The sequence below is a fragment of the Erpetoichthys calabaricus genome, chromosome 1 (assembly GCF_900747795.2).
Source record: "Erpetoichthys calabaricus chromosome 1, fErpCal1.3, whole genome shotgun sequence".
Lineage (NCBI taxonomy): Eukaryota > Metazoa > Chordata > Cladistia > Polypteriformes > Polypteridae > Erpetoichthys > Erpetoichthys calabaricus.
The window spans coordinates 198,750,190-198,776,891 of NC_041394.2; the positions used below are offsets into that span (position 1 = coordinate 198,750,190).

A 26,702-nucleotide genomic window follows, 5' to 3' on the forward strand; every position below is an offset into this window, starting at 1 on the left:
ATAACTGACAACTAATGAAAGTCCCAAATTCAGTATCTCGGAAAATTAGAATATTGTGAAAAGGTTCAATATTGAAGACACCTGGTGCCACACTCTAATCAGCTAATTAACTCAAAACACCTGCAAAAGCCTTTAAATAGTCTCTCAGTCTAGTTCTGTAGGCTACACAATCATGGGGAAGACTGCTGACTTGACAGTTGTCCAAAAGACGACCACTGACACCTTGCACAAGGAGGGCAAGACACAAAAGGTCATTGCTAAAGAGGCTGGCTGTTCACAGAGCTCTGTGTCCAAGCACATTAATAGAGAGGCGAAGGGAAGGACAAGATGTGGTAGAAAAAAGTGTACAAGCAATAGGGATAACCGCACCCTGGAGAGGATTGTGAAACAAAACCCATTCAAAAATGTGGGGGAGATTCACAAAGAGTGGACTGCAGCTGGAGTCAGTATGCAAGACATGGGTTTCAGCTGTCGCATTCCTTGTGTCAAGCCACTCTTGAACAAGAGACAGCGTCAGAAGCGTCTCGCCTGGGCTAAAGACAAAAAGGACTGGACTGCTGCTGAGTGGTCCAAAGTTATGTTCTCTGATGAAAGTAAATTTTGCATTTCCTTTGGAAATCAAGATCCCAGAGTCTGGAGGAAGAGAGGAGAGGCACAGAATCTACGTTGCGTGAGGTCCAGTGTAAAGTTTCCACAGTCAGTGATGGTTTGGGGTGCCATGTCATCTGCTGGTGTTGGTCCATTGTGTTTTCTGAGGTCCAAGGTCAACGCAGCCGTCTACCAGGAAGTTTTAGAGCACTTCATGCTTCCTGCTGCTGACGAACTTTATGGAGATGCAGATTTCATTTTCCAACAGGACCTGGCACCTGCACACAGTGCCAAAGCTCTGTTCTTGATTGGCCAGCAAACTCGCCTGACCTTAACCCCATAGAAAATCTATGGGGTATTGTGAAGAGGAAGATGCAATACGCCAGACCCAACAATTCAGAAGAGCTGAAGGCCACTATCAGAGCAACATGGGCTCTCATAACACCTGAGCAGTGCCACAGACTGATCGACTCCATGCCACGCCGCATTGCTGCAGTAATCCAGGCCAAAGGAGCCCCAACTAAATATTGAGTGCTGTACATGCTCATACTTTTCATGTTCATACCTTTCAGTTGGCCAACATTTCTAAAAATCCTTTTTTTGCATTGGTCTTAATTGATATTCTAATTTTCCGAGATACTGAATTTGGGACTTTCATTAGTTGTCAGTCATAATCATCAACATTAAAAGAAATAAACATTTGAAATACATCAGTCTGTGTGTAATGAATGAATCTAATATACAAGTTTCACTTTTTGAATGGAATTACTGAAATAAATCAACTTTGTCATGATATTCTAATTTTATGACCAGCACCTGTATTTAGGCTTTGGTTTTAAACCTCTTGTTGTACCATTCCTTGTGAAATTATTATTTAATAAAAACACACATTTGTCTACTTCTTGGATTTTTTTGGTTTATTTAAAGTTCAGGGGACTGCATTTGAACATCCCCTCCAGGCTGCAATGGATACACATGTTACAATTGGAAAGATACCTTCCAAGGTCTTTCATCTGCAGACCATTATTTACTTGTACTCTGTGCAAAGAATTGGAGCACAGACCAGCCCTGAAATTGAGCTTGACATTTATCTGCTTTTCACTGCATTCTGCAATTAGGAATAAAATGAGTACTAGCTCCACGTACATACTATATATGGAACTGGAACACACAGGTACTCTCAGATACACAAGATCAGAGCAATGCTGCTTGCTATTATCAGAGTGGATTAAAGCTAACATCTCAGATGGGGGAGTAGCTATCCTTTCATGGGTTTTAGGATGGATTAAGAAGGCCCTACTGTCTCATAAAAACCTATTTATTTGATATTACTTAATTTATAATAGTTACTTATTAAATACTTTAATTACAAATTAAAATTGCAATAATGAGCAGTGAAGCACTCAGTTACTAGCTTTTCCCAGACTACAGTTAAACGCATTGAAACCAAGCTAGCTTTAAATCACACAAGCTGCATAATAATGCAGTGACTCAAATATGAGCTTTTCAATGATGCCTCTTGCACTGCTGTATAAAGAGAAGTTTTTGTTTTTAATGTTTAAATTTTATTTCGCATCCTAAATGGTGATGCATGGGGATCAAAGAAAGGTGTGGAGTTGTAAAGTTTACAATTATTTTAATCAATGAGGGCACCCCTCCGAGGTAGTGTCAAGTAGCTTTGCTAAAATCCTATAATGTCACCAAAATATTCATTGATTTCCTAAACCTGAGGGTTTTTTATAGGATTGCAGATAGCTTACCCTAGTAGCCTCAGGCACAAGGCATCAACCATCCTTGGCTGGCCCCTGAGTTCTTTAAGATTTAATGATTAACCTAACGTTCATGTCTTTCAGGGTTAGGAGAAAACCCATGCAAATAGGAGGTGAAAATTAAACTTCTACTCAGTAGACAGTAATTGAGATTTAAACTCTTTAAGGTATAAGTTAGCAGTGCTTACCATTGTATCAGCAGGGAACAAAACCTTCCTGATATATTCCTATTCCTACTGCTGGTGTATACCTTCTGGACAAGAACCTATAACCTTGCACTTTGCAGTTTAGCCCTAGATCTTTTAAACAAAGCACTAAACTGTTTCCTTTACTTCCCAACTGGCATCCATTGCACGGGTGTTACAGTATCATTACATTTTAAGTCCAAATTTATTGGCATTTGTACACATCTTACTTGTATGTCTCAAAATGACTAGAGACAGTGGTATTGCTAATGAATACAATCCAATACATTAAATATAATGTGAGCCTTTCTATAGAAGAAAGTCATGTCAGGTACAGTATGTTCATACAGTAATTGCAATGAATGGCTTTTGAGTAGCCTTATGACCTAAGAGCAATCATTGTCCCAGAATCCAGTGGTGTAAATACCTAATGGTCTTTTATTGTTTAGTAAAATAGAGCTGGGAGAAATGTTTGCAGGATGCTGGAAATTTTATAATAATAAAGTTTGACATTAAATGGCAACAGCTATGTAGTATACACAGCACTGTTCAAACCCCTTATGACAACCTGGAAATGTATTTATAAAGCTTGTTGTCTGGACAGGAAGTACTCGCGTACTTAATTGTGAAAACAATATATAACATTTGAATAAATGCAAAATGCAAATCATAGGACTTTTGCACAGAACTGTAAGTTTCAGACAGAAAGGAGCTGTGTGGCAGTAATATTCTTTTGTGACTTTACCAACAACTGCATTGTGGCCCAAAGATGAGCAGGTGCTGCATTAGGATGTCATACTGTCAGCTCCATTAGGAAACCTCTAAGGTGGTGAGCACGAAAAGAGACATCTGAGCTTTTTAAGATATGTTGTGCTTGCTTTAGGTTGTTAATTATAGTGATTTTAAAGGTGTTTATCCTCTCCGCTGCTTCCCACTCTGTTGGAAATAGGAGTGCAGTCATCTTCCTGAAATTTATGACCAGCCTCTTGGTTTGGCTTATCTTAAAGAGTGAGATTGTTGCTCTGGACCTACTTTGTCAGCAAGTAAACCTTTTTTTGTGTAAGACGTTTCATTGTTGTTGGTGATCAGGCCTGGAATGTGGTGCCAGTGGCAAATTTAACATTGAAGTTGTTTAGGGTGTCTGGTCACAATGTTATAACTGTATCCTATTTTTACAAAAATAACATTGTTGTAAAATATTTCTACAAAAAATAAATGTAAAATATTAAAATGTAACTGAAAACCTTTCTGTGGATCATACATACAAGTAAGCTTAAATACCCAAGCTATAGGACACATTCAGTAGTTTGACATGTTAGTGTAACTGTTACTAGAATGTTGCAATCACTGTACATTTAAGAGGCTCATATATTGGATATAGATGAAATAAAACATTTCCCTATTTTCCATAGTAGCATAATGCTTATGCCATGTCCTTCCTGGCATAAAGAGGTAGGGGAGAGGTAGATGTCTCTTTCAACACTCACCTTAAATTTTGCGACTGTATTTGCATCGATTAAACATAGTAAATAGATTGCAAATGGAAATGGAAATCAGAAGAAGTAGAAGCAGAAGTAGAATTTACAGTTTTTCTATGTGGAATGCATTTAATAAAATTTGTATAATGTGTAGTTCTGCTGTAATACTCTACCCAAAAATTATATTTTTTATATGTTACTTAACCTATGTACTTTATAGTGATGGTGGAGAAAAATTTTTAATGTCATGTTTTCATGTAGAATGGATAGAAAAAAATATATAATACAAGCTAATTGTGACCAGTGCTGTACAATGGCAAACAATGTCCATGGAAAAAAGAAAAAAAAAAACTCATATTACTTGTGTTGCATAATTCATATGTTAGATATCCAGTTGCATGCTTGACATGGGCAAAACATGTGTGTTTTTCTTTTTTTTTTTTTAAAAAAAACCCATGAAATTAACATTTTTTTCTCAGCCATTACTAAAAGCTTCATGGGGAAAGTAACATATAAAACACAAATAATTTTGGATGGATTATTCCTTTAAGACAAAACAAACATCCCGTTTGGTTTGAGTTACAGTGCTGCAGAGATAAATTCTGGATTCTGAATTTAATTAGGCTAGTTTGAAAGCTGATTGATGGATCCATGAACACAATTTTTAAAAATTGATTAATGTTTTTTTGAAATTATTAGGGAGCATGATTATCTATCTATCTATCTATCTATCTATCTATCTATCTATCTATCTATCTATCTGATTTTAATTTCTAATGAAATTGCTTAATGGAAAGGCCATCACATGACATTTCTTTTACACCGTTTGCTCATGCACTCATGTGTGCTGCTTATGATCTTGAGTAATTTCTTTTCTCTCATTAATGAACGAAGCTTTATCCAATTAACATCCAATGTACCCTGAAGCTGTTCCAGTCAACAGTGACTTGAGTGCTACCTGTCTCTTATTCTCATCTCCTTATGTTCCTAATGCTTTGGGGCAAAATTATTTCCTCCTGTAATGTATTCTATAACCTTTCTAGTGATCTATTGTTTGCTTATGTAAATTTTTGGAGCTGGCTTGAGCAATTTTTGAATATGTGAAGACTGTACAGACTGAATAAGTAAAACCAGGCTGTTATACACTAGTTATTTTCACTGACTTCTTCGGTTACTGTAGCTCTTACATGTTCCAGCTCATCTAAATCATTGTGACCTTTTCAAGTGGTACACATTACTAATTAACACAATGCCTAGTTTGGTACATGAAATATTTTTTGGAATGAAAGCATGCAAACTGACAAACCCTTAAGGCCTGAAGATGTGATATTTCTATAATGCTTTACTTGATGTAACATTAAGAATCTGTTGAGAATACAACTGTGGCATCTGGTCTGTGGGTGGGTATATGCGAGGATTTGAACATTGTCTGCCCTGAACAGACAGCATTTAGCTTTGGTAGCGAATCCTTTTCTAATATGATTATTCATTTAGATAATGAAAATGTTAATATTTATAACCCTATTCTCCTATTTTTTGAATGTCAACACAGCTGTCTCGAGCCGAAGAGAAGATGAATAGCCTGGATCAGTGCTTTTGTGAAAGGACATGTAAGGCAAAAGGAGTCGTCTACAGAGAGCTTGAATCCTGGACAGATGGCTGTAAGAATTGCACATGCATGGTATGTCTCTTCTGTTTAGCTGGGGATGCTGGTCTTCAATGACCTCTTTGTGTAAATTTTTAATTGACAGGCCTAATACTGCATCACACACTCATTAAGCATTCCCTTAGGGTAATAAGACAAATTAGTCAAAATCCCAGTTTTGAGCACATGCACGCATTAGACATGAATTAAATAAAAATAAAAAAAAAAACCTCTTCACATTGGCAAATGAATATGACATACAAGAATGCACTCTAAGCCAAAAGTATTTTACAGTATGTGTGTGTGTGTGTGTGTGTGTGCACAGTTCATATACAGTATGTATATATATATAATCCATGCATGTATATAATACTGCATGTGCATACTTTATATACCATATATATAAATATATAAGTATATTTAATATACTGTATATGTTTATATGTTTCATTATTGCTACATGTACAAAGTACAGTTAAATTATCATTTGCATCTGGAGATCTACATGCAACACATCACCACTATCCAGTGCCATGATTAAAGAGTGTAACATCATTGCCTTTAAAACTTATACTTTGATTACCTTGCAGCACATTAGTGTACAGAGAATATCAATTTTTACAAAAAGATATGATTCTACAACTTTTTTCTGCATAATAAAAACCTGCTATGTCTTACTAATAAAATCACAGGAAAAATACACTTCTTAATTTTTGTCAATTATTCATAACATTCTTACATAAAATATAATGATTATTAAACTACTATGTATTCTATTGATATACTGTATTAAAATACTGTGTAGTCTATTGATGATGCATATTATTTTGTGGTAGTATATATGGCATATAGTCTAAGTCAATCCTTGCATTCCAACTTTCAGTGTGACCCTGTATGAATAAATTTACCTTCCATTGCTCCAATTGTAAATATACATTTAAACAACCATAGGATATTACCTCTGTAAATTGTAAAAGCTGTGTTTACTGAATTGCGATTGTGTTACTATTGAAAGTGCTCTAGTAAACAAAGGCTGATTATTTGCTTAATATATAAAGAAAAGAAAGTCATAATAAATGTGGAGCAACTCAAAATACACTACAGATGCTTAATTACACTGCTAGCCATTAAAGTTGCAAAAACTCGTCATATTAATCTGAAACTTGCGGAAAGGATAGGTCATGGTAGGGTGTCAAAACAGTCACAAGCACAACAAATACGCAAATGATTTGTGTAAGTTACGCTCACCTGGAGTTTCCCAAAGTGGGTATTAAAGGTGCCTGCAAAGGGAACATCCCCGAGCAGCTACTGCAGGTAGTGTACTTTTAGGGACCCAACATGTGCTGGAGAAGAAGATGACAGCCATACATCCTGCTTTCAGACATTAAGTGAGGAAGAATTGTGAGAATGAGGGAAGGAAAAATTTAATTTTGGGACATTGATGCATACGTTGGATGGAATGCGAGTACAGTGACGTGTGTATGTGAGCAGCGAGTCTGACCAACTGAAGTGAGGGGTCTGGAGCGCCCCAGCACACAATCAAATGGGATGGCATCTCATGCATGTGGCAGTGATGGATGAATAGCCAAATCAAAGACCCTAGCCCAAGAGTCATACATTAATGAGTGTCCACAAACATTGGTCGACACCATATGCAGCAATGAGGACTTATGATTATTGTGTGTTCCACAAGTGTGACCAAGCTGTATATCTAATCATATATGTCATATATAGGTGGTAAGCTGTCATATAATGTTTAGATATCTCATCCCTTTGTTCATCTTACAATTTTAATAACCAGCAGTGTATTTTGTAACCCATTCCCTTGAGAACTCTCAGCCTTAACATACAAAGCAGAACTGAAGACTCAGCTCTTTTCTTGCACTTTTGATAGATTATTTTGACCCTTGATGGTGATGAGAGAACCCCTTCGAGTTTGCTTCATCTTAGGTTGATGAAATCATGGAAATGTTTGTGAAGTTCACTGAACGCTACAAACTGCCTTGAAGTCAATGGGGAAAGGGGAGCTGAATTAGTTTTGAGTGGACTATAATGATGAAATTATCCTTTTAGTGTCCCTGAGGGCTAGGGAAGTGTCTGGCAACTATGATGGACCAATTATTGCCACCAAAATTGTGGTCTGAACTGTGAGGTAGCAATGCTTACTACTGTGCCACCGTGCCTCATACAGTATAACAAAAGATGCAGACAGAGCAAATACTGAAAACAGAATACCAGAAATTGCCACAAATAAGCAAATAAGTAATAAAATATGCATCATTACACTCCTACAGTTCCAGTCTTGGGGCACACATTGACCATGTCATGTCAAGGTGCAGCTGGAGCATCTTTTTTGGGTCCTGCTCTATCTATGCAGATACTTTGCACTTTTTTCTTCCATCAAAAGCAAACAAATGCCTTGTGCTTAGTAATAAGCCTTTTGTTATTATTTTACAGGGTCTCATTCTGATTTGAAAAGGTGAAGGGGGTTTCTTTAAGGCATGTTTTGAATGGTAACTCCAGTATGTGGTTAATTATTATGCTTGCAAATTAGCCATACCGGTGAGCTCACAGGGATCTCTTTTATAAAGTATATCTAGTGCTGCAGTAGTCATTATGGTCAGCTAATATATCACTCGAATTAAAATACTACAAGCTTGTTTTTTTTAACATGCATGGAAATCCAGCTATTAATGATCATATACTTAAGCAGATCTGCAACAGTCTTATAGGAGGGAGGCATGAAAGTATTTCACATGGCTACTACAGCTTGGTAAAGTCATGCTGGCCTCACAAAGCATAACGGGGTGCTCATGGGGTTAGTTGCCTAAGCCAGCTGCACTGCAAACTTGACGAACACAGTCAATGGTGAACCCAGTATATTTAGTTTGAAAAACGGTTTGGCAAATTTCGCCTTATCAACACTAACCCCTTAAGCAGAACAATTGAATATACTAGAAAATCTCTTCTTTTAAATATATGTTATTTTTATCTGACTCTAAACTGCTGTTTTTTTTTTTTTAAAAGGATTAAAGTTACAGCCCATTTGTATGTAACTCATGTTATCCTCTTAATGTTGCAGGTGGACACTTGAGGTATATAAAGAGAACACTTGGTAGAATAAAGGCCCACACAAATTAAATATATATATGTAACAAATGAATGAGGGAAAAAAAATTAAATCTCTTTCTCCTAAGAGAATTTTTCTTACATATCAAATGTTTATAGCAAACAAAAGCAAAGGTAGGGAAATCAATAAAGACAAATCAATAGCAAACAAATAAAATGTAATGAATGCACTCAGGATAGAACTCTGGACAAAGTGTGCATCGGTCCCAGAAAGCCAATCAATCAAACATTATTTTTTACCACACCAACTAGTCTCAGGATATTTAAAAATGTCAATCAGTAAAGCAAACATGGATTACCTTCACAGGGCCCTTTTGTAAACAGTTGCAATGAATTTGTGTGCATATGGCTATCTGATACACAGAGTGTGTGCATTTACCGTCCTTACTGATGCATAATAGAATGCAATGATAGAAGTGTAACGGATAGAACCAAGATGAAGGTGCAGATTTAGTGCTAAGGTTCTTAAATGCAACTTTTCATGGTGTTTTGGAATAGAATGTTTTTTAATATGTTCTCCAGAGGGTTAAAGGGTGGCATGTGAAATAATTAGATGATAGTGGTCATCTTCAATGATATTCCATTAAATATGTTACTTGTTTCACAGGTAATGTGCCTACCAAACTCTGAATAACATCCATCCACTTTCTGAACTTGTTTTGTAATCAACCAATAAATATAAATTGTGTATCTTTGGGTTATGCAAGGAAACTGGATTATTTGCAAACAGAACATAGAAATGTCACTTTCTGTTTCTGGACAGCAAATAAATACATCCATCCATCCATCCATTATCCAACCCGCTATATCCTAACACAATTTAGGATTGTCAATGCACCTAACCTGCATGTCTTTGGACTGTGGGAGGAAACCAGAGCACCTGGAGGAAACCCACGCAGACATGGGGAGAACATGTTTAAATGCTGTGAAAAACTATATTTGCAACAATAGATCGCTGTGCTTATGTTTAATGGAAAAACCTTGTACAAATATTGTTTGCTTTGCTGTGGGAGCTTACTTCAGTAGTTAGCTATTGAACAATCATTTGACCATTTTACTATCAGTTCCACTGAGAATTACAAAGATGACAGGGTGAGACATTGTTTTCCAAAATCAATAATCATTTCCATTGTTTTATTTTTAATTAAAAGTACCCAGTTTGTATGCACTGGATATGCAATAAATTAATCTCCTGTCTGTATAACTGCATAGCATAACTGAAATGGAGTTGCATATTCTGTAATTTAGAGAAAAATAAAATTCCATATCTGAATATGATAAAGTGCTCACAAGAAGCTCATAAATGAGCAAAGATGGTGCCATTCTTAGGACTCTCAAGTGTATTTAGTCTGAGGAACCTTGCAATGTTTAGACGTTTCTGTCACCTCATCTGTTATGTATTATTGTGTGTTTGTGTTTTATAGTTATTTTCTATTATTTTTCATATGTCTATGTATTTATTTACTCCTTTTAAATAAGCCTCCATTCCAAGTGTTTTGTGGGTGAAGTATCAGGAGTTTGTCCTTTCGGTGGGTTGGCACCCTGCCCGGGATTGGTTCCTGCCTTGTGCCCTGTATTGGCTGGGATTGGCTCCAGCAGACCCCTGTGACCCTATGTTCGGATTCAGCGGGTTGGAAAATGGATGGATGGATGAAAATGGATGGATGGATGGTATCAGGAGGTGGGGCCATATTAACACAACTTCTGCTGGGTCCTCAATATGCGTTTATCTGGAGGCCATAGCGAGAGATCTAGCTAGTGTTTAATTTGAGTTTGGATTTGAAGTCTTTTCACGAGTATTACTGTTTCTTGCTTTGCTGTTTTTTTTTTCCTCACTTCTTGCTTCATTTTGAGGATTTTGATTTATTATTGTGTAATTGGACTTGTTTACTGTAGGGTTATCTTTTGGTAACCCTTTTATGTCTATTTTTACTGTGTTGAGCATCTACTTTATTTTCAAATTTGTTAATAAATATTCTGCATTTATATAGATTCTTTATGGCATTTCTGTTTACATGCGAGATGTTTGGGGTTTTCCCCTCCCTTGTAGGGCATTTTAATATATTTTAAATGTTTCTGTATATTTTAAACTATTAATCCAGTTTTCCTCACTTTGGAAGTAGTGTAAAGCCTGCAGTTATCTGGGGGTTAGCTGGACTGGATGTGCCTCATCTGGACTGGTTAATGAAGGTACTGACCTGTCTTTATTGGTCTTTTAGGATGCCTTACACTATTTTTGACATAATTGTTGCTCGGTGTCACAACACTGCTTACCTTTATTTTATGAAAATAGCAGCAAATAACTGGAGTTATGATCAGATGCCTACAGTATAAGACATTTATTGAGGGTTAGGGTATGGTAGGTTAGGGTTAATAGTATTTGTAACTACTTCTTATTTAATAAAACTAGTGATTTTATTTCTTTGTGTTAACAATTTAAAGTTTGGCTAATAGTCCAGAATGTAGAGGGCTTTGATCTAAGGCAACACAGAAGTGGTACCATTATGTAGGTGTCATGTTTCAGCCGGGGTTCCTCCTCTGTCTGGGGTACAAATGCATGCTTATTTGTTTTTTTTTTAATTCCTTTGTTTTTGCTAATATTGTTGGTCATTTAATTTCTATGTATTTGTGTATCACTATGTTTTGTCTGCGGTGGGCTGGCACCATGCCCGGGATTGGTTCCTGCCTTGTGCCCTGTGTTGGCTGGGATTGGCTCCAGCAGACCCCCGTGACCCTGTGTTCGGATTCAGCGGGTTGGAAAATGGATGGATGGATGGACTATGTTTTGTGCGCTTTGAGGGTGGTCCCCAAGAGGTAGGGCAGCCTGTCCATCAACATTTTAGTCCAATGAAAAGCTTGGAAATCCCACAGTCCCTTGTGATTCATTTTAAGAGCACTGGTGGTAGTGATAAGTTTTTTTCTGGTGATTATTGTTACTGTCTTTTTGTGAATTTCTTGATATTTTCACCTCTGTGTCCTGTTTTTTGATTACTCTTTCTAATATGTATTGGGATTGTGTGTGCTTGAATTGAATATTTTGAAGACTTTGGAATCTGTGTTTTTGTGCTCTTCAAAGCTTCTTGTTTTACAGAGTCTTTTTGAATAATAAATATTATTAGTTATGAAGATATTATGTTGTTTGTACAAATTGTGGGTTTTGACCAAATTTCCCCCTTTAGTGTGCATTTTGAGCAATCATTGGGATTTGTGTGCTTAGAAACTCTCAAGTTCAAAGCAGTGGGTATATTTACTGAATTTAGGACAGGGGTCTCAAATGATGGCTACAGGTTTTTATTGCAGATTTCTTAAAGAGTAACCAAATCTTGCTATTTATGCACCATGGCATTTCATTAGATGTCTATTTCAATTTTCTGTCTATAGCCTCAAAATGGTAATACTGCCAAGTGTTGCTTGAAAATAGAAAAGAAAATGTATGACCTGGAGGTGTGGGCACACAAGGGACTGACAGGGTTAGGAACACATAAAATACAGAAGTGCAAAGATGTCACGTTGTCAACAAAGGTCCATATAGTCAAAGCTACAGTCTTGTAGTGGTAATATATGGCAGTGAGAGTTGGACCATAATGAAGGCTGAGTAAGTGATTCTTTAGTTGTGGTGCTGGAGAAAACTATTGAGAGGTCTCTGGACTTTTCAAAGGTAAAGCAATTTGGTACTGGAACAAATAAAACCTGGCCACTAACCAGAAGGTCTGATAAAGTTAAAATGTGAATACTTTGGCCATATAATGAGAAGATAAGATTTTCGGAAAGATCGAAATCAAGAGAAAAAGGGGATGTCAGAGCATGAAATGGCTAGAAGATATTATTGACACAATGAACATGAGCTTGAGGGAACTCAGTAAAGCAGAGAAAGACATAAAGCTCATGAGGTCACTGTTTACTGAACTCTTAGCTTTCTTGTGTGGTATATATCTGTTTCAAGTTCCAGTCAGAACACCAGAATAGTGAAGAGATATGTTTCAATGTACAGGTAAAATTCTGTTACAATGAATATCTTTACAATTAAATTTTCATTACAACGAAGTATTGTTATGGTCCCGATAGTTTCCCCATATGACGCAATATAGAAATCTTGTTACTACGAAATACATTCAGCAGATACTTTCATTACAACGAAGTGCCCAAAAGACCTTGAAATGCCTGAATGAATCATCCACAGAGCAGTTAGTTCTGTGGTCGCAGCTCAGTTGTGCACAACGATCCCCCAAACAGAAACACTGTAATTTTTTTTTACTTCCTTCAAACTTTCATTGTACTATTTTTTTGCTGTTTTTGTTTTCAGTGGTTTTCAGTGATACCTTTTGCTTATTGCTCATTGTCACCCTCCTATAAAAACGGCAGACACGAAAAAAACAATAACAGTTCATATTAGAAAAAAAAACTTTACATTTTTGCAGCTCTCGATTGCGGCAAAAAGAAAAAAAGAGGTTGCCAGTGAATTCGGAATTTTGCCATCGACACTGTCTTGAAAGAGCGAGCAATAAAAGAAGAAAAATCTTGGGTTGCAAACGTATGCGAACTGCTGCATTTGAAGATGTCGAAAAAGCAGTTTTTATGTGGTTCAGGGATGCTCATTTAAAAAACATTCCTTTTAATCTGGCATTCATTCAAAAAAATGTGAGGTTTCTAAACTCTCTCTCCCTCAACTGGACAACACACTGAAGAGCGTCCTGAAGTGTGATCACCGTGTCTGTGGAAGACTGTTTATCCATTGTAGGAGCAACAGCAGGCTCACAGCTCTGCTGCGGCTCTTCACCAAAGCAAATAGAAAAGATCTCAATGGGTGATACAAGGAACATTATAAATGCAGGGTACAGTATTACTTGGCCATTAACCTTGCCACAACCCTGTCTGACTGCTGTGTCTGTGTATAGGAGAGTGGCAGATCACACTACAATAAATAACCCTGCTGTTCCTGTTTCAAGCTGAATAAAGCTGGTTTTGCTAAAGTACTGAGACTAAGCCTCGTGTTTTGGGGTGGAGGTCAAGGAGTTATAGTGCGACCCCGATCTTTTATGATTTGCTTCTGTGGCGCCTCACTGCAGCTCTGTGAGCCTGCTGTTGCCCTGCCCCGGCAACGGACAAACTATTCCACAGACATGGCAATCGCGCTTTGGGATACACTTCAGCGTGTCGTTCCCGTTGGATGGGAAGTGGGGGGGATCCCAAAAGAGTTCAGAAACCTCACAATATCAAGAAGAAGAAAAGGATGATTCAGCTTCTGATTGATAACTGTGCTGCCCACAACATGCTTCCACATTTAGATAATGTTTGCGTTTATTTCCTCCCACCCAATTGCACAGCCATTGGATTTGGGCATCTTTCGCGCCCTGAAAGTGTATTATCGCAAGGAAATGCTGAGAAAAATTTTCATCAGCATAACTTGTAGACAGGAGGAGATTAAAATTAACGCGAAAGAAGCTATTGAAATTATTGAAAACGCCTGGATGCAAGTTACAGAAAGCAATATAGTGACAAATATAGAATCTCATTACTACGAAATTTTCATTACAACGAAATATTTTTTAGATCTCTGGCAGTTCGTTGTAATGGAATTTTACCTGTATAATCAAATTTAATAATTTGGTAAAGGTCTACACAAATCAACCTTCACTTTCTCTGTTTTTGGTTCGGACCTATTTTCTAAAAAAATTTCAATAACCAGAAACACATTCACTAATAAGTTTGCTAGCTTTAACCTAACAACAAACTTAAAAGTAATAATCTTACAGTAAAGCAAGTGTACTTATGTTTTGATTCTGCTCTCACAGGGGATGCAGGCAATGCTTTTTCCTGATTTTCCTCTGGGTCCTCAGGGAGTTTCTTTGGCACAAATGGCAGGATATTAAGTACTATGTATTGTCTTTCATTGTCCAGATGACTTTAACTCTCTCTTGAAATTTGTCATAACTTGTGGTTGCTATAGCTATAGGGGTTTCATACACAAGGGATTCTTTTGTAAGCATAAAAATACGTCTGATGTGGAGTTGCTGATCAATTGAATGCTCACTTCATTCAGTTGGACATGATGTTTTTAGGTCTCCTTTGCTCGTGCACATCGCTGTTCTTTAGCAAGGCTAGACACAATGCAGCACTCATATCCAACATCATTATGTGATGGTCTTCTGGTGCACATTGTTATGATTGGTGTTCATTATTAATTTTTTTATAATATTTTTGAACCTGTTTCGCTCTTCTTGCTACAAATATTTAGGCTTCTGGAGTCACATAACTCAATTCTGTTATTATTTTTTTGCTAGAAAGTTGTTATGAAATGTTTGCGTTGTTTTCCAGCTCCATCTTGGTTTCATCCACACTGCCATTTTCTTGAGTTGCTATGTTGCTAGACAGTCAACTTGGAATTATGTGGAATCTTCTTATGGGATCGAAGGTATAAAGGTTATTATGAACATTACCTATTCATCAGAGTTTGAAGATAAATCAAAAGAAGCCTCTCTGTGCTGTTATTAGTGCCCTTGTTTTTAGTGGTCACCCATTTTTTTTTAACTTTGACTACATTTTTTAACTAGTGTTTGCGATTTTGATGAAAAAAAGTGAGAGTAACAATCTTTTGCATGGTTTTGTTTTCTCCCGGTAACCTCCATTATTCAACATTTGCCTCTTTGTCTTGGCAGTCCAACCTTTTGGTTGATAAATGGCCCAAGGTGTTCTCCATCAGGGTTGGCAATGGTTGAATTATGGCTTTTTTTGTTTACTGGTCAAGTGTGGTAAATGGTATAGCACTGAGACATTTCTAAGCCTGTACCAGTGTTGTTCAACTATGATTAATGGAGTCTTGTTCAATTCACACTGAAAAAGTGCATTCAGAGAAGAGGTTTTGGTTCAAGATCTCTGAAACTTGCAATTTGGATGAATCGACTTTTGATGGGGAGAGTCAAGGAAAGGAGCCAATTTTCTACGGATTGCAGCTGAATGTTTCATGTGTCATGTATAGAAAAGAGGGCAATGCCACTTCGTCTGACATTAGTAAATTCATGCTGTCTATGACTTAATCAAAGTGACCAAAATGTACATTATTTTTGTATCATAAGGTACACAAAAAGTGCATTTTTAGACTGCCTCCTTAGTAAGCTTATTCTTTGGCAAATTGCTTTTATGACATTAGAATATTTGCATGCACATTAATTTAATTGGTGACTTTAAATTGGCCATGTGAGTGATTGTGGGTGTTTCTAAGTGTGCCCAGGGCTAATATAGACAAAACTGGGTAAGAAATGGATGGCTGGTGGCACCAGTGTGACTGATAAATCAATTGCTCCTGTGTACTGCATTTTGTGATTTTTCAAGTTTGGTTGTTTCCTAGAATCATTTACCTTTTCAAAATGGTTTAGACTTGATAAAAAAATAAACAGAGAGAAACCTTTATTATACGAAGGCTTTGTGAATTTCTGTCTTACTGCTTGCATTTCAAACAAACATTTCTGGGACCTTTCATTTCCTCTAGGGAATGTAAACAAGAGGATCATTAAGCTAAAGTTTTTTAAAAAAAACAAGAATCATTTTCTAATTTGGGAATTGTGGCATATTCAGGACTGGATTTGACACACTGACATACAAGTACCTAGTCTAAAGTAGCAGATCAACCACTGAGTTTTGCTATTTGATTTTTTTGTCATTTATCTTATGACAATGTATTAGCACATTAGATGTAAACTGTTCTAATTCACTTTATAAATAAGCAACCTAATAAATTTCTCTGATTAGTGCGATTCAGACATAATACCCTGCATTTACATATGCTTTTCCTACATTAGGCAAACTTTAGAAATGCTTTTCTACAAAAGCTCCTGTGTGTTTTAGTTATTTTCAGATTAAAAAATAGTATTAATTCCATTAGGTTAAATATTATTTACACATACTATACATGCATACATACAGCACACATGGTAGCATACACATTGTCATTTCTTTTTCATAAGTTATATTTTGCATTGGGTTATCAAATTTAGTCAAAGACCACAGACAGTAAAAATGAAACACGAGCTGCAATCTCAAAAATATACACTCTCATTGTCAAAAATAAGTAATAATGAGCATCAGCTGTTTCTATGACAATCTCCCATAATTCATCTGGGGTGTGCTTGTGTGTGACATCACCAAAGCGAAATTATAAAGCTGTTCCCAGGTTTTCCAGTTTTGCTGATAGAAAGCTCACTTTGCGATTCTCGAAAAGCTATCTTTTGTTTTATTGGTTACTGACTCTCTACTCTTGTCAATGACTGTTAATCTTTGGTTTAGTTTTGGTTTTGTCGTTAGTGTTTTTCAATCTCTGGTTTTGACCTCAACCTTCTTTTTGACTCATGAATCCTGTGTTGTCTCTTGGGAGTCAGTAAATGTTTATTTTTCTGGTTCAACTCCTTTTTAAACTGCTAGCTCTCCACCAGTAACAGAAAAACAGTGTGTAATGTATCTTCCATTCTGCATCCAGACTTGCAATTTCCATGTGAAATTGATTGATTGTGCAGCTGTACATCATAGTATACATTCTAGAATATATTGTAACTCTTAATTTTTTGTTGCTTTGCAACTGTCTGCCAGCTTCCATTCTAAATTCTTTTGTTTACTCGTGTATTCAGTTATTTTAGATAAAGTGGTAGACTTAAATACTTTCTCCTCTTCCTCAATGAACAAAGCAAAAGCGTTTTTGTCATCTATGGTACAGGTCTAATTCTTTCTAATGCACGATACAACTGCCTATATTGCTGGCATAAAACCACAGTTTAAGACATCTTCTTTACTGAGATGATCTAAAATCAATAAGTGACAGTTTTCCAATATGGGTTTAATTAATTTTTATACAAAATGTTGACTATAATGATAACTAATGACTATATTGTTATTTCATTTCAGAATGGTACAATTCAGTGTGACACTCTTATCTGCCCTTCTTTGAAATGCTCTCCTGATTCTGCACCAGCATATGTGAAAGGCTCTTGCTGCAAAGAATGCCAACGTAAGCATTCCTTTAATTTTCTGTTCTTACACTTTAGAATACCTTCTAGTAATATCTGATAGGTAGGTAAAGGAAGACTCAGCGCGTCCCTTTGTAAGAAACTATAATTTTCATTTCTCCACTCACGTAGCCTGTGAATGTCTGATATGCTGATTAAACTCAGTTTTATGAAGCTGCTAAGGATTTCACAGTTGAAATATGGACTTAATTCACAATTGCATTTTCAAGTTCAAAAATATCAAAAGCATTATAATACTTTCAGAATGAAAATATAAAACAGCTTGTTTTTTCATGTATCCAGTATTTATTGAAGACATTTACATATCAAAATGCTAGCCATGGGGACTTTTATGAAAATTGTTCTGATACCCCCAGCTACTGTGAAACACAGAAATAATGTCTTCTGTGCTTTACAGATAGCTTGTTTTACTACTGGATTGCCAGGTTGTGACCAAAGAACAGATGCCATATGGAAATACATTTATAATCTTTTCACTAACTTCTAAAAATTCATTAAAATTATAAATGCAGATACTTTGTGATATATTCAAAGCTTTATGAAACCGATTGATAATAAGCATATATAATACTACATTCTTTGAAGTCTGTGAAGCATCCATAAAATCACATTTGCACAACTTTGAACCATTAATCGCATTTAACCACTTGAGATGCAATTGGAAGGACCTAGAAGGTTAACAATGTAGGGAGGAGGCTCCAACATGAAAGCAATGCCTGTGTTTGGAAATGAGTGTGTAGGATACTTTTATTGATATACTGGATCATTGACCATTCAGGCATGCTAAAAGGAATTAATGCCTCCTAGCCATCGCTCCATGCAAGTGAAATCTTGACTTATTAATGACAATTATAATAATCAAAAAATGTAGTGTTGTTCTGTAGTTTTTCAGCTTTTTAAATTGTAATTTGGAGAAGGGTGTTCATAAGCAGAGCAACACAACAAATTAAAAAGTTTGATGTGAATTACAAAGTATAAACATTCTTCTGTTTCAATAGTCAATGAAGCACCCTATTTTAGAAAAATGCAGCCCACAGCTCTACCATTCAGATTCTGAGGGCACTTCTCTATGATTAGGACACCAGATTCCAACAGCATGTGGTATAAGACAGGAGTAAAACTTGGATGGGAAGTCATATGTGAGCACATTCATATTTCCCGTTTAGCTTAGAGCTTAGACACTCAGTCTAAGGGCTTGTATATACTTCACTTTCAGAATGCGTACCCACATGCATCATGGCTGCCATGCGTTCCCAGCATTCATTTGACTCGTCCTCAGAAATTAACACGTGTCGGGGGCACAGTGTGATAAAAGTCGGAATGTGACATCAGAGTCTCTCTTTACTATCTACATGTGACAGAAAGCTGCTTTGAGGATCCTCCGGGATCGATGTGCGTGCTTCTATGTTTGATGAATGGTTCGATGTGGTGAAGCAAAATGCCGACATACAAATACATTCATGGTGCTTTTATATTCACGTGTCGCATATTCCCCAATGTAAAATCACAGTAAATTTAAAAATCTCACATACCGTCTTTTGTGCTGCCTTTTTTTTTGCACCTTCACAACAGCATCAGAATGTATGGCAGCGTATTTGAGCCATAGAGAAAAAAATTAAGGACATGGTGAAATGGTCGATTTTGTTATCAAAGTGGAAATTTCTGCTTTAATCTCAAAATGTCCACATTAACCTTGTAGTTTACTTTATCATTAAAGTTGACCATTGTAAATGTCATCTTAAAACCGACCCAATTAATCGCTACGTGCTTCTGCGGCTTCCTCCTGACTTGACAGCAGTAGCAAGCAGCAATAGATCTCCACACAGAACACATTAAATGTATGATATTCCAGCTCTCTGCACATTTAGAATCCTTAGATTTATACTTGATATCACTTTCATGATGAAATGTATCAAAGTATGTATATTACATTTTACAGATAAATTGTTAATTGTATGTGAGTGCTTGTATTCACCTTGCGATGAGCTGATGCCCTGTCCAGGGATTGTTTCTCCTTGTGCAAAATGCTAGCTGGAATGGGTGCATCCATGGATCGATGGATTTAATCATCAAACATCCATCCTTTTCAGAATTGTTGTGGCAAGGTGTACTCAGAATTTAATGGGCGTTTCAGGCAATTCACAACACAGCCGAAACTGTTCTCACTGTGATAATATCTCACACTGCCACTTGGTGGAATCTTCCAGATTTACGTAAAGTACGCACGTAAGTATAAACAGCACAACACTTGCATAGCAGTAGCATCCGCTGGAGCACCTGTTGCGGTGTGTGAAGTATAAACCTGGCCTAACAGTATTTCTGTTATGTCAGAGGAAACACAGAACCTACGTGCATCAATATGAGGGGCAGGATGACAAGGCCATTGGAGTTGTGAGGCAACAATGCTACCTATTATGCCCACTGTATTGCCCAAAGTAAAATGTTGACATGAGAGAAGCAAGTAGAACAAGTGAATACCATAAAGTTTTCAGTTTATCCAGATTGCTTGGCTAGATAATGACTAAAGTTGTTATCATATCTCCTCAAGCTATCCATGATGTCTGCTTCAAGAATTCTAGATTCTGACTGACCATTTGTATAAAGATGTACTGTATGTTCAGAATTTAATTTTGAATACTCTTTTAATTTCCAGGTATGTCCATAAGTATGTGATTCAGTATGCAACTAAAAGAATTATACAGCTTTACTGATGCCTTTGAGAATTTATTCTGTTTAAGATAACCCAACATTCCTGTTGAACTGTGGCAGTCCTGATTTCAGACTGTGCATCCCGACAAATAATTAAAAAATATTAATGTGTCCTGGTTTTAACAGGTTGTCCATCTAATAAAGTTTTATCCTGCAGCAAATATAGCTCCACTGACGATGACAATTTTAAAGTCTCTTTATATTCAGTGTGCTCCCCTGCCCTTTGATTTATATACATAATAAGTGTGCTCAAAACTATTTCTGTTCTGCAATCTTATAATACATTATTTGTGAATGAACTATAATTCTGTAAATACTTTCACTTTTAATATATAGTATTCATTTTGCCATTCCTCACAATCTGATCTTCTTCTTCTTTCGGCTGCTCCCATTAGGGGTTGCCACTGCGGATCATCTTCTTCCATATCTTTCTGTCCTCTGCATCTTGTTCTGTTACACCCATTACTTGCATGTCCTCTCTCACCACATCCATAAACCTTCTCTTAAGCCTTCCTGTTTTCCTCTTCCCTGGCAGCTTTATCCTTAGCACCCTTCTCCCAATATACTCGACATCTCTCCTCTTTACATGTCCAAACCAACGCAATCTCGCCTCTCTGACTCTGTCTCCCAACCATCCAACTTGAGCTGACCCTCTAATGTACTCATTTCTAATCCTGTCCATCCTCATCACACCCAGTGCAAATCTTAGCATCTTTAACTCTGCCACCTCCAGCATTGTCTCCTGCTTTCTGGTCAGTGCCACCATGTCCAACCAATATAACATAGCTGGTCTCACTACCGTCCAGTAGACCATCCCTTTCACTCTTGCTGATTAAACATGTACTGTGACAGCTCAAATAGTCACAACATGTTTTCCAAATTTTGTTTCAAATATGACAGTGTAGCACCATATTTAACAGTAGGCTTGAAAAATAATTGTTTCAGATATTCCAGAAATGTCCTTTATTTCATTAATGATAAAAATATTGATAATTGTCGTAAGGTGGTACAGAGTTTATCACTGCTTCCTCAGAGATACATTGTTCTGGGGTCCTGAGCTTTTCTGTGTGGGTTTTTCTTTCCTTACTCTAGTTTTGCTCCAACACCTCAGTGATATATACGTTAGGATGGTGGGCCATTCCCTGCAGAGTATAGGTGTATGTGCATGAGTCAACCATGCAACAGACTGGTGTCCTGTCCAAGTGTTGTTCCTGTATTACTGCTGATTTTCCCAGAATAGGCATTAGCGCTCTGCTTCCCTGAATCAGTATAAGAGAATGTTATGTTATTTATATAAAAAAGAGAATGCCATGGTGGAGTTATGTTACTGTCACACAGTTTCAGGGACTGGGTTTGAGGCCATACCCAGACACTGGATGTTTGCATTACTATTAATGAACCAATTGCTGAAAGTGATACCAGTCCACAACCTCTTCAGTTGTCTGACTGGTGTGCTATATAACTGACACACCTAAATTTAATTATCCTCTTAATGTTGTCTGTTTTAGACTCTTCCAGGTTCATTTTGCAAAAGATTTAAAATAATGTTTCTGCGAAAATGACTAGGATCTTGTATTTAAAGCTTTTATTTAACCACTGATATAATAAAGAATTCCTTCAACATCAGTGTTACCGCTTTGTCTCATTGGCTCTTCCTAGCTGTTTTTGTGAAAATCTTTCAGCTTCAGCCTTCCAGGACACAAAAAAAACATATCTAAAGACATAACAAAGTTAATTATATGTTAATATGCTTTTCTATTTTATCTAGTAATTTTTTTTTTACCTTAATTTGAAGTTGTGAGTCAGTAAGTCAGTAGCCGCAAGAAAGACTGGTGTCCTTGAACCCACTGCTGTTAGAACTGACTCTGTGTTAGAAAGAATGTGGTCATGAGATTGAAAATTATTTATTTTGGACATATAGTCAAGGATTGCTATAGTGGGCATTGTTTTTAGGCACAAATCATACATTACAGAGCAATAAGAAACTTGAAAAACATCGAAAAATGCATTACTTAGAACAGGGTTACTCAATTACAGTTGTGGAGGTCCACAGTGGCTGCAGGTTTTCATTCTAAAGCCAGCTTCATAATTAGAAGCCAGGTCTGACGGATAATGAAACGTGCAATTTAATTATATGGATTATTAGTGCTTCCTTTCTTCCAAGACAAAAATTCTCTATTTTTTGTTTTCTGAGAACATTATCCAAATGTTTTGTGGTCCTTCCCTTCTCTTTCATTTATTTCAATACATTGTATTAACACAGATACTTCATGATGCATATACACAGGCTTAAATGTAGAAGCATGTTAGCTGGAGAGCTGGAGTTCCTCTGTCATTTGCACCTCATTATTAACTTGTGGCTGGTTAAGAGAACAGGCAATAATTAAAACCTTAATGCAGCTGTTTAAAACAAGCAAGTTAACTAAAACTAAGTCCAAAAAATATTGCTTTATTTGTAAATAAAAGGATTCTAATTAAGAAACTGGTTAAAGCGAAAACCTGAAACAAACATCGTAATTAAGTACCTCTGACTTAAAGGGTAATGTTGAAAACTATGCAATAGTTAAAAAAATACCAAGATTATTGTGCATAATTAAATTGTTTTATATCACAAGTACAATATTCACTTCTATACTTCTTCTTCTTCTTTTGGCTGCTCCTGTTAGGGGTTGCCACAGCGGATCATCTTGTTCCATATATATCTGTCTTCTGCATCTTGCTCTGTTACATTCATCACCTGCATGTCTTCTCTCACCACATCCATAAACCTCCTCTTAGGACTTGCTCTTTTTCTCTTGCCTGGTAGCTCTATCCTTAGCATCCTTTTCCTAATATACCCAGCACCTCTCCTCTCTGTACATGTCCAAATGAACACAATCTCGCCTCTCTGTCTCCAAACCGTCCAACCTGAGCTGAACATCAAATGTAATATTCACTTTTATACAATTAATTTAAAAATTGTAAAAACATGACATGAATTTTGGTACTTTTCTATTATTGTGACGCAAATCGTATTATCGTGATGCAAATCGGTGAGGCCACCCTACTCACCCGGCATGTTGGACATACTTTTGTCAATTTCGACGCATAGTCCCTCGCCTCCAATTTGTGTCCTCTCGTGACGACTCACGTCCCATGCACAAACTTCCCGCATATAGTTGTTCCAGTCAACTATTCCCTTCGCCATGTCTAATTGGTTTTCACACCATTTCACTGACGTTAGCTCCTCACATTACAAATAAATGAACCAAACCAAAGTCGTGAATAGTAATTAGGAATTCTCCAGCCAGTTCCCTTGTCGGATGGTGACACTTGTGTGGCAAGTTTTCCTGGAGTACCTCCACTATAATTTCATAGGGTGGTTTCGGGGACACTGCCTTTCTATAGGAAAGGACACGGATGTCTCCTCACTGGTTGGTAGTTCCTAAACTTTCATTGTTCTGGGGTACACTGCACTATCAAAGAAATAACATGAAAAGATTAGTGGCAAGGAATTAACTGTCAACATGGCGTGCTGCACATGCGTGACTCTCAGTGGAAGACAGTGGGGGTGGTAGCCCCACCAATTTGCATCACGACAATAGAAAAGTTATGTGAAAAGTTATTTTTGCATAAAATTTGTCCAGTCATTCAGAATTAGAATGGTAAAGTTCTTAAGTTCTTTTTGAGTATGTGATAAAGTTAGAATCTATAGCGTACTTCCAATTTTAATTGGTGTGAAAAAAGTGTAGAAACTCACCCTTGTGTGTGATGTATCTTACATTCTTACCCCTGGCAAAGAGAACTAAAAGGACTGAATTAGACAAGTCTTGAACACAAAATGTACCACAAAATGTCAATTGGTTGTTAAAACTAATATAAATGTGCATTTGTGTTGCTGTTTTTCCCTTTTTTTAGCAATATGTGTATTTAATGGAAGGACATATTTTGAAGCCGAAAGACAGGCAATGCACACTTCTGGAAATTGCCTCCTTTATGAGTGCTGGGTAAGTAATTTTTACTAAACATATTTGCCAATGAAATTTTAATTAAATGAAGTATTTTAGCAAATAGTGCCAATTAAAATACATACAGTATATTAACATAGTGCTAAATCTTTCTCTTTCGTATAAAATAATTCCAAACAAATGAAAATATATATTTTTTCTTATATTACTTTGTCTTAAATTGACGTAATTCTTAAAGAAGGCTTTCAAGAGGGGAGACACAATGAAGCTTTACCACTGACAGACATATCATGTTAGGGATCTCCCAAACAAAATATCCAGTATTCTGTTTCATTGTGAGAATTCAGGCCCTTCTATCTGGTTTGATAAATCAGCAGCCTCTAGGGAACTGAATCCCCCAGTGTATGTAATTAGTGTGATAAGCTGCCAAGCTGGCAAGAGGTTGCAGGGGAAAAAAACACTGGGTAGGGTTTGTTATAAAAAAAAAGAGCCTGCATTGGTCAGTGGAGAGTCCCTCCAATTTGTAGTGTGGTAAACAGCCAATAAGAAATAGTGTTTACTTCATGTTGATGTAAAATTAAGTACTCCATTAGACCTGAAAACTAAAAAAACAACAAAATTGTGAAATGGAAGGAGTACTCACCAAGAGCATCAGTGAGCAGTCAGAGGGTTATCACATAGACAAGGTAGCACCCAGTGGGGAATTATGGGGATAAGGTAGCATGGAACCAAGCAGTTATGCCTGATCCTTTAAATAAGTCAAGGAGTTTATGCATACACAGGCACCTTAGCTACCAGAGGGGACTCTGAGGGCCTTCAAGGGGTAAACAATAATGGCCCTAATGTAGCTCAGCTCAGGTCCCTAATGGACTCTGCTTGCCATTTGTGTCTTTGTCTTTTATCCATTAACTAACTTAGAATGCAGCTGTATTAGTTACCAAAGGTGGTGATGGATATATAACTGCATGAAAAGCGTTTTGAAAGTCTAAGTGAACATTGTCATGCTTTACTTCCCTTCTGTTTTGCTCTGCTTGTTCAAATAAGTCTATGAACTTACTATGGTAGGAACTTTCCTTACTAAACTGTTGATGACGGTCACATCAAATATGTTTTTCTTAGAACCATTCTTGCGATATACTGTATTTTGGAGTTTAGTTAAATTGTTTTACATGGGATAGCAGTATGGGCAATTGATCCATAATTACTGGGATCTATTCTATGTTTCTTCCTGTGGCTTAGAGTCAAATTTAAACCCTTCCAGTGAGTGGTAATTCTGTTAACAGTGAAAGTGGAAATATGTTACTTATAAGAACAATACATATTTTTTAATACAGTGTAAGAATTCCTAAACTTTAAAGCCATTTGTGTGTTTTTTCCAGAGTAATTATCAGGCTAATAATATGTCTAATACTATAATAGATACACTGATGAAAGAATGTTAACCTGTACTAAGCCAGCTGTTAAAATTACAGTACTGCACTGTAGTCGATTAGGTAATCTTGAATTTCTAGTTATGTGTCAAAATGTATTTGTTCATAATAATAATAATGCAATTCTAAAGTGGTTAAAAGGGTTTTTAAGGTTGTATGTATGTCACCAAGAAGAACTTTGTCTATTTTAGACTGCTGACTGCAAAAATATTGTATGTTTAAGCTTTCTTCTTTTGTACTGTAGTGTAATATTAAAAGAATCTTTGTCAGCAACAGGTTAAAAATTAAGCACAGATCAGAGCCTTTTAATTTTCTAAGTTGTTTTGCTTTTCAGAAATATATCCACACTATATCACAAATACTTTACACAGTAAGCAACAAAAACACTGAAGGACTGCAACCATTTAATAGGACAGAAAAATAAGCAAGACCTGTGTTATGATAATAGCTCTATTCAACCTTTCAAGGCTACATTGTATAACGAATTCTGAACATTCTATTTTAATATCCTGTACTTTAAAATACGTTAGCACTGAAAAAGTATAGGCTGTTTTATTCCTTGCCATAATGAAAGATTATTTCATTCTGGAAAAAAAAGCCTCTTTGCTTTGCTGCATCCAAGGGCAATTTTTTTTTCTGTCTCCATCATACTTGCATTTTTGTGTGTATAATGAGCAAAATATAATAAAAAAATGAAAAGCCAGAAGATTTTTTGACAGATATTCCCCCATTTCTTCTACTTCCCCTTTATAATGTATTTTTGCTTGACATTACTAAAATATCTGATGAAGACTTGGTTGCTTTCAGC

At 36.5% G+C, this 26,702-nt stretch overlaps 1 protein-coding gene across 2 annotated transcripts in view; it reads left to right on the top strand.

Moving 5' to 3' along the window:
• The window catches only part of nell2b (neural EGFL like 2b), a 369,230-nt gene that overhangs the window by 76,395 nt on the left and 266,133 nt on the right, over positions 1 to 26,702 (top strand). For both annotated transcript variants that reach the window (XM_051920793.1, XM_028810691.2), the window contains exons 8-10: positions 5,573 to 5,701; positions 17,687 to 17,789; positions 24,415 to 24,503. In XM_051920793.1, the coding sequence (XP_051776753.1) occupies positions 5,573 to 5,701; positions 17,687 to 17,789; positions 24,415 to 24,503 (321 nt within the window). The remainder of the gene's footprint in view (positions 1 to 5,572; positions 5,702 to 17,686; positions 17,790 to 24,414; positions 24,504 to 26,702) is intronic.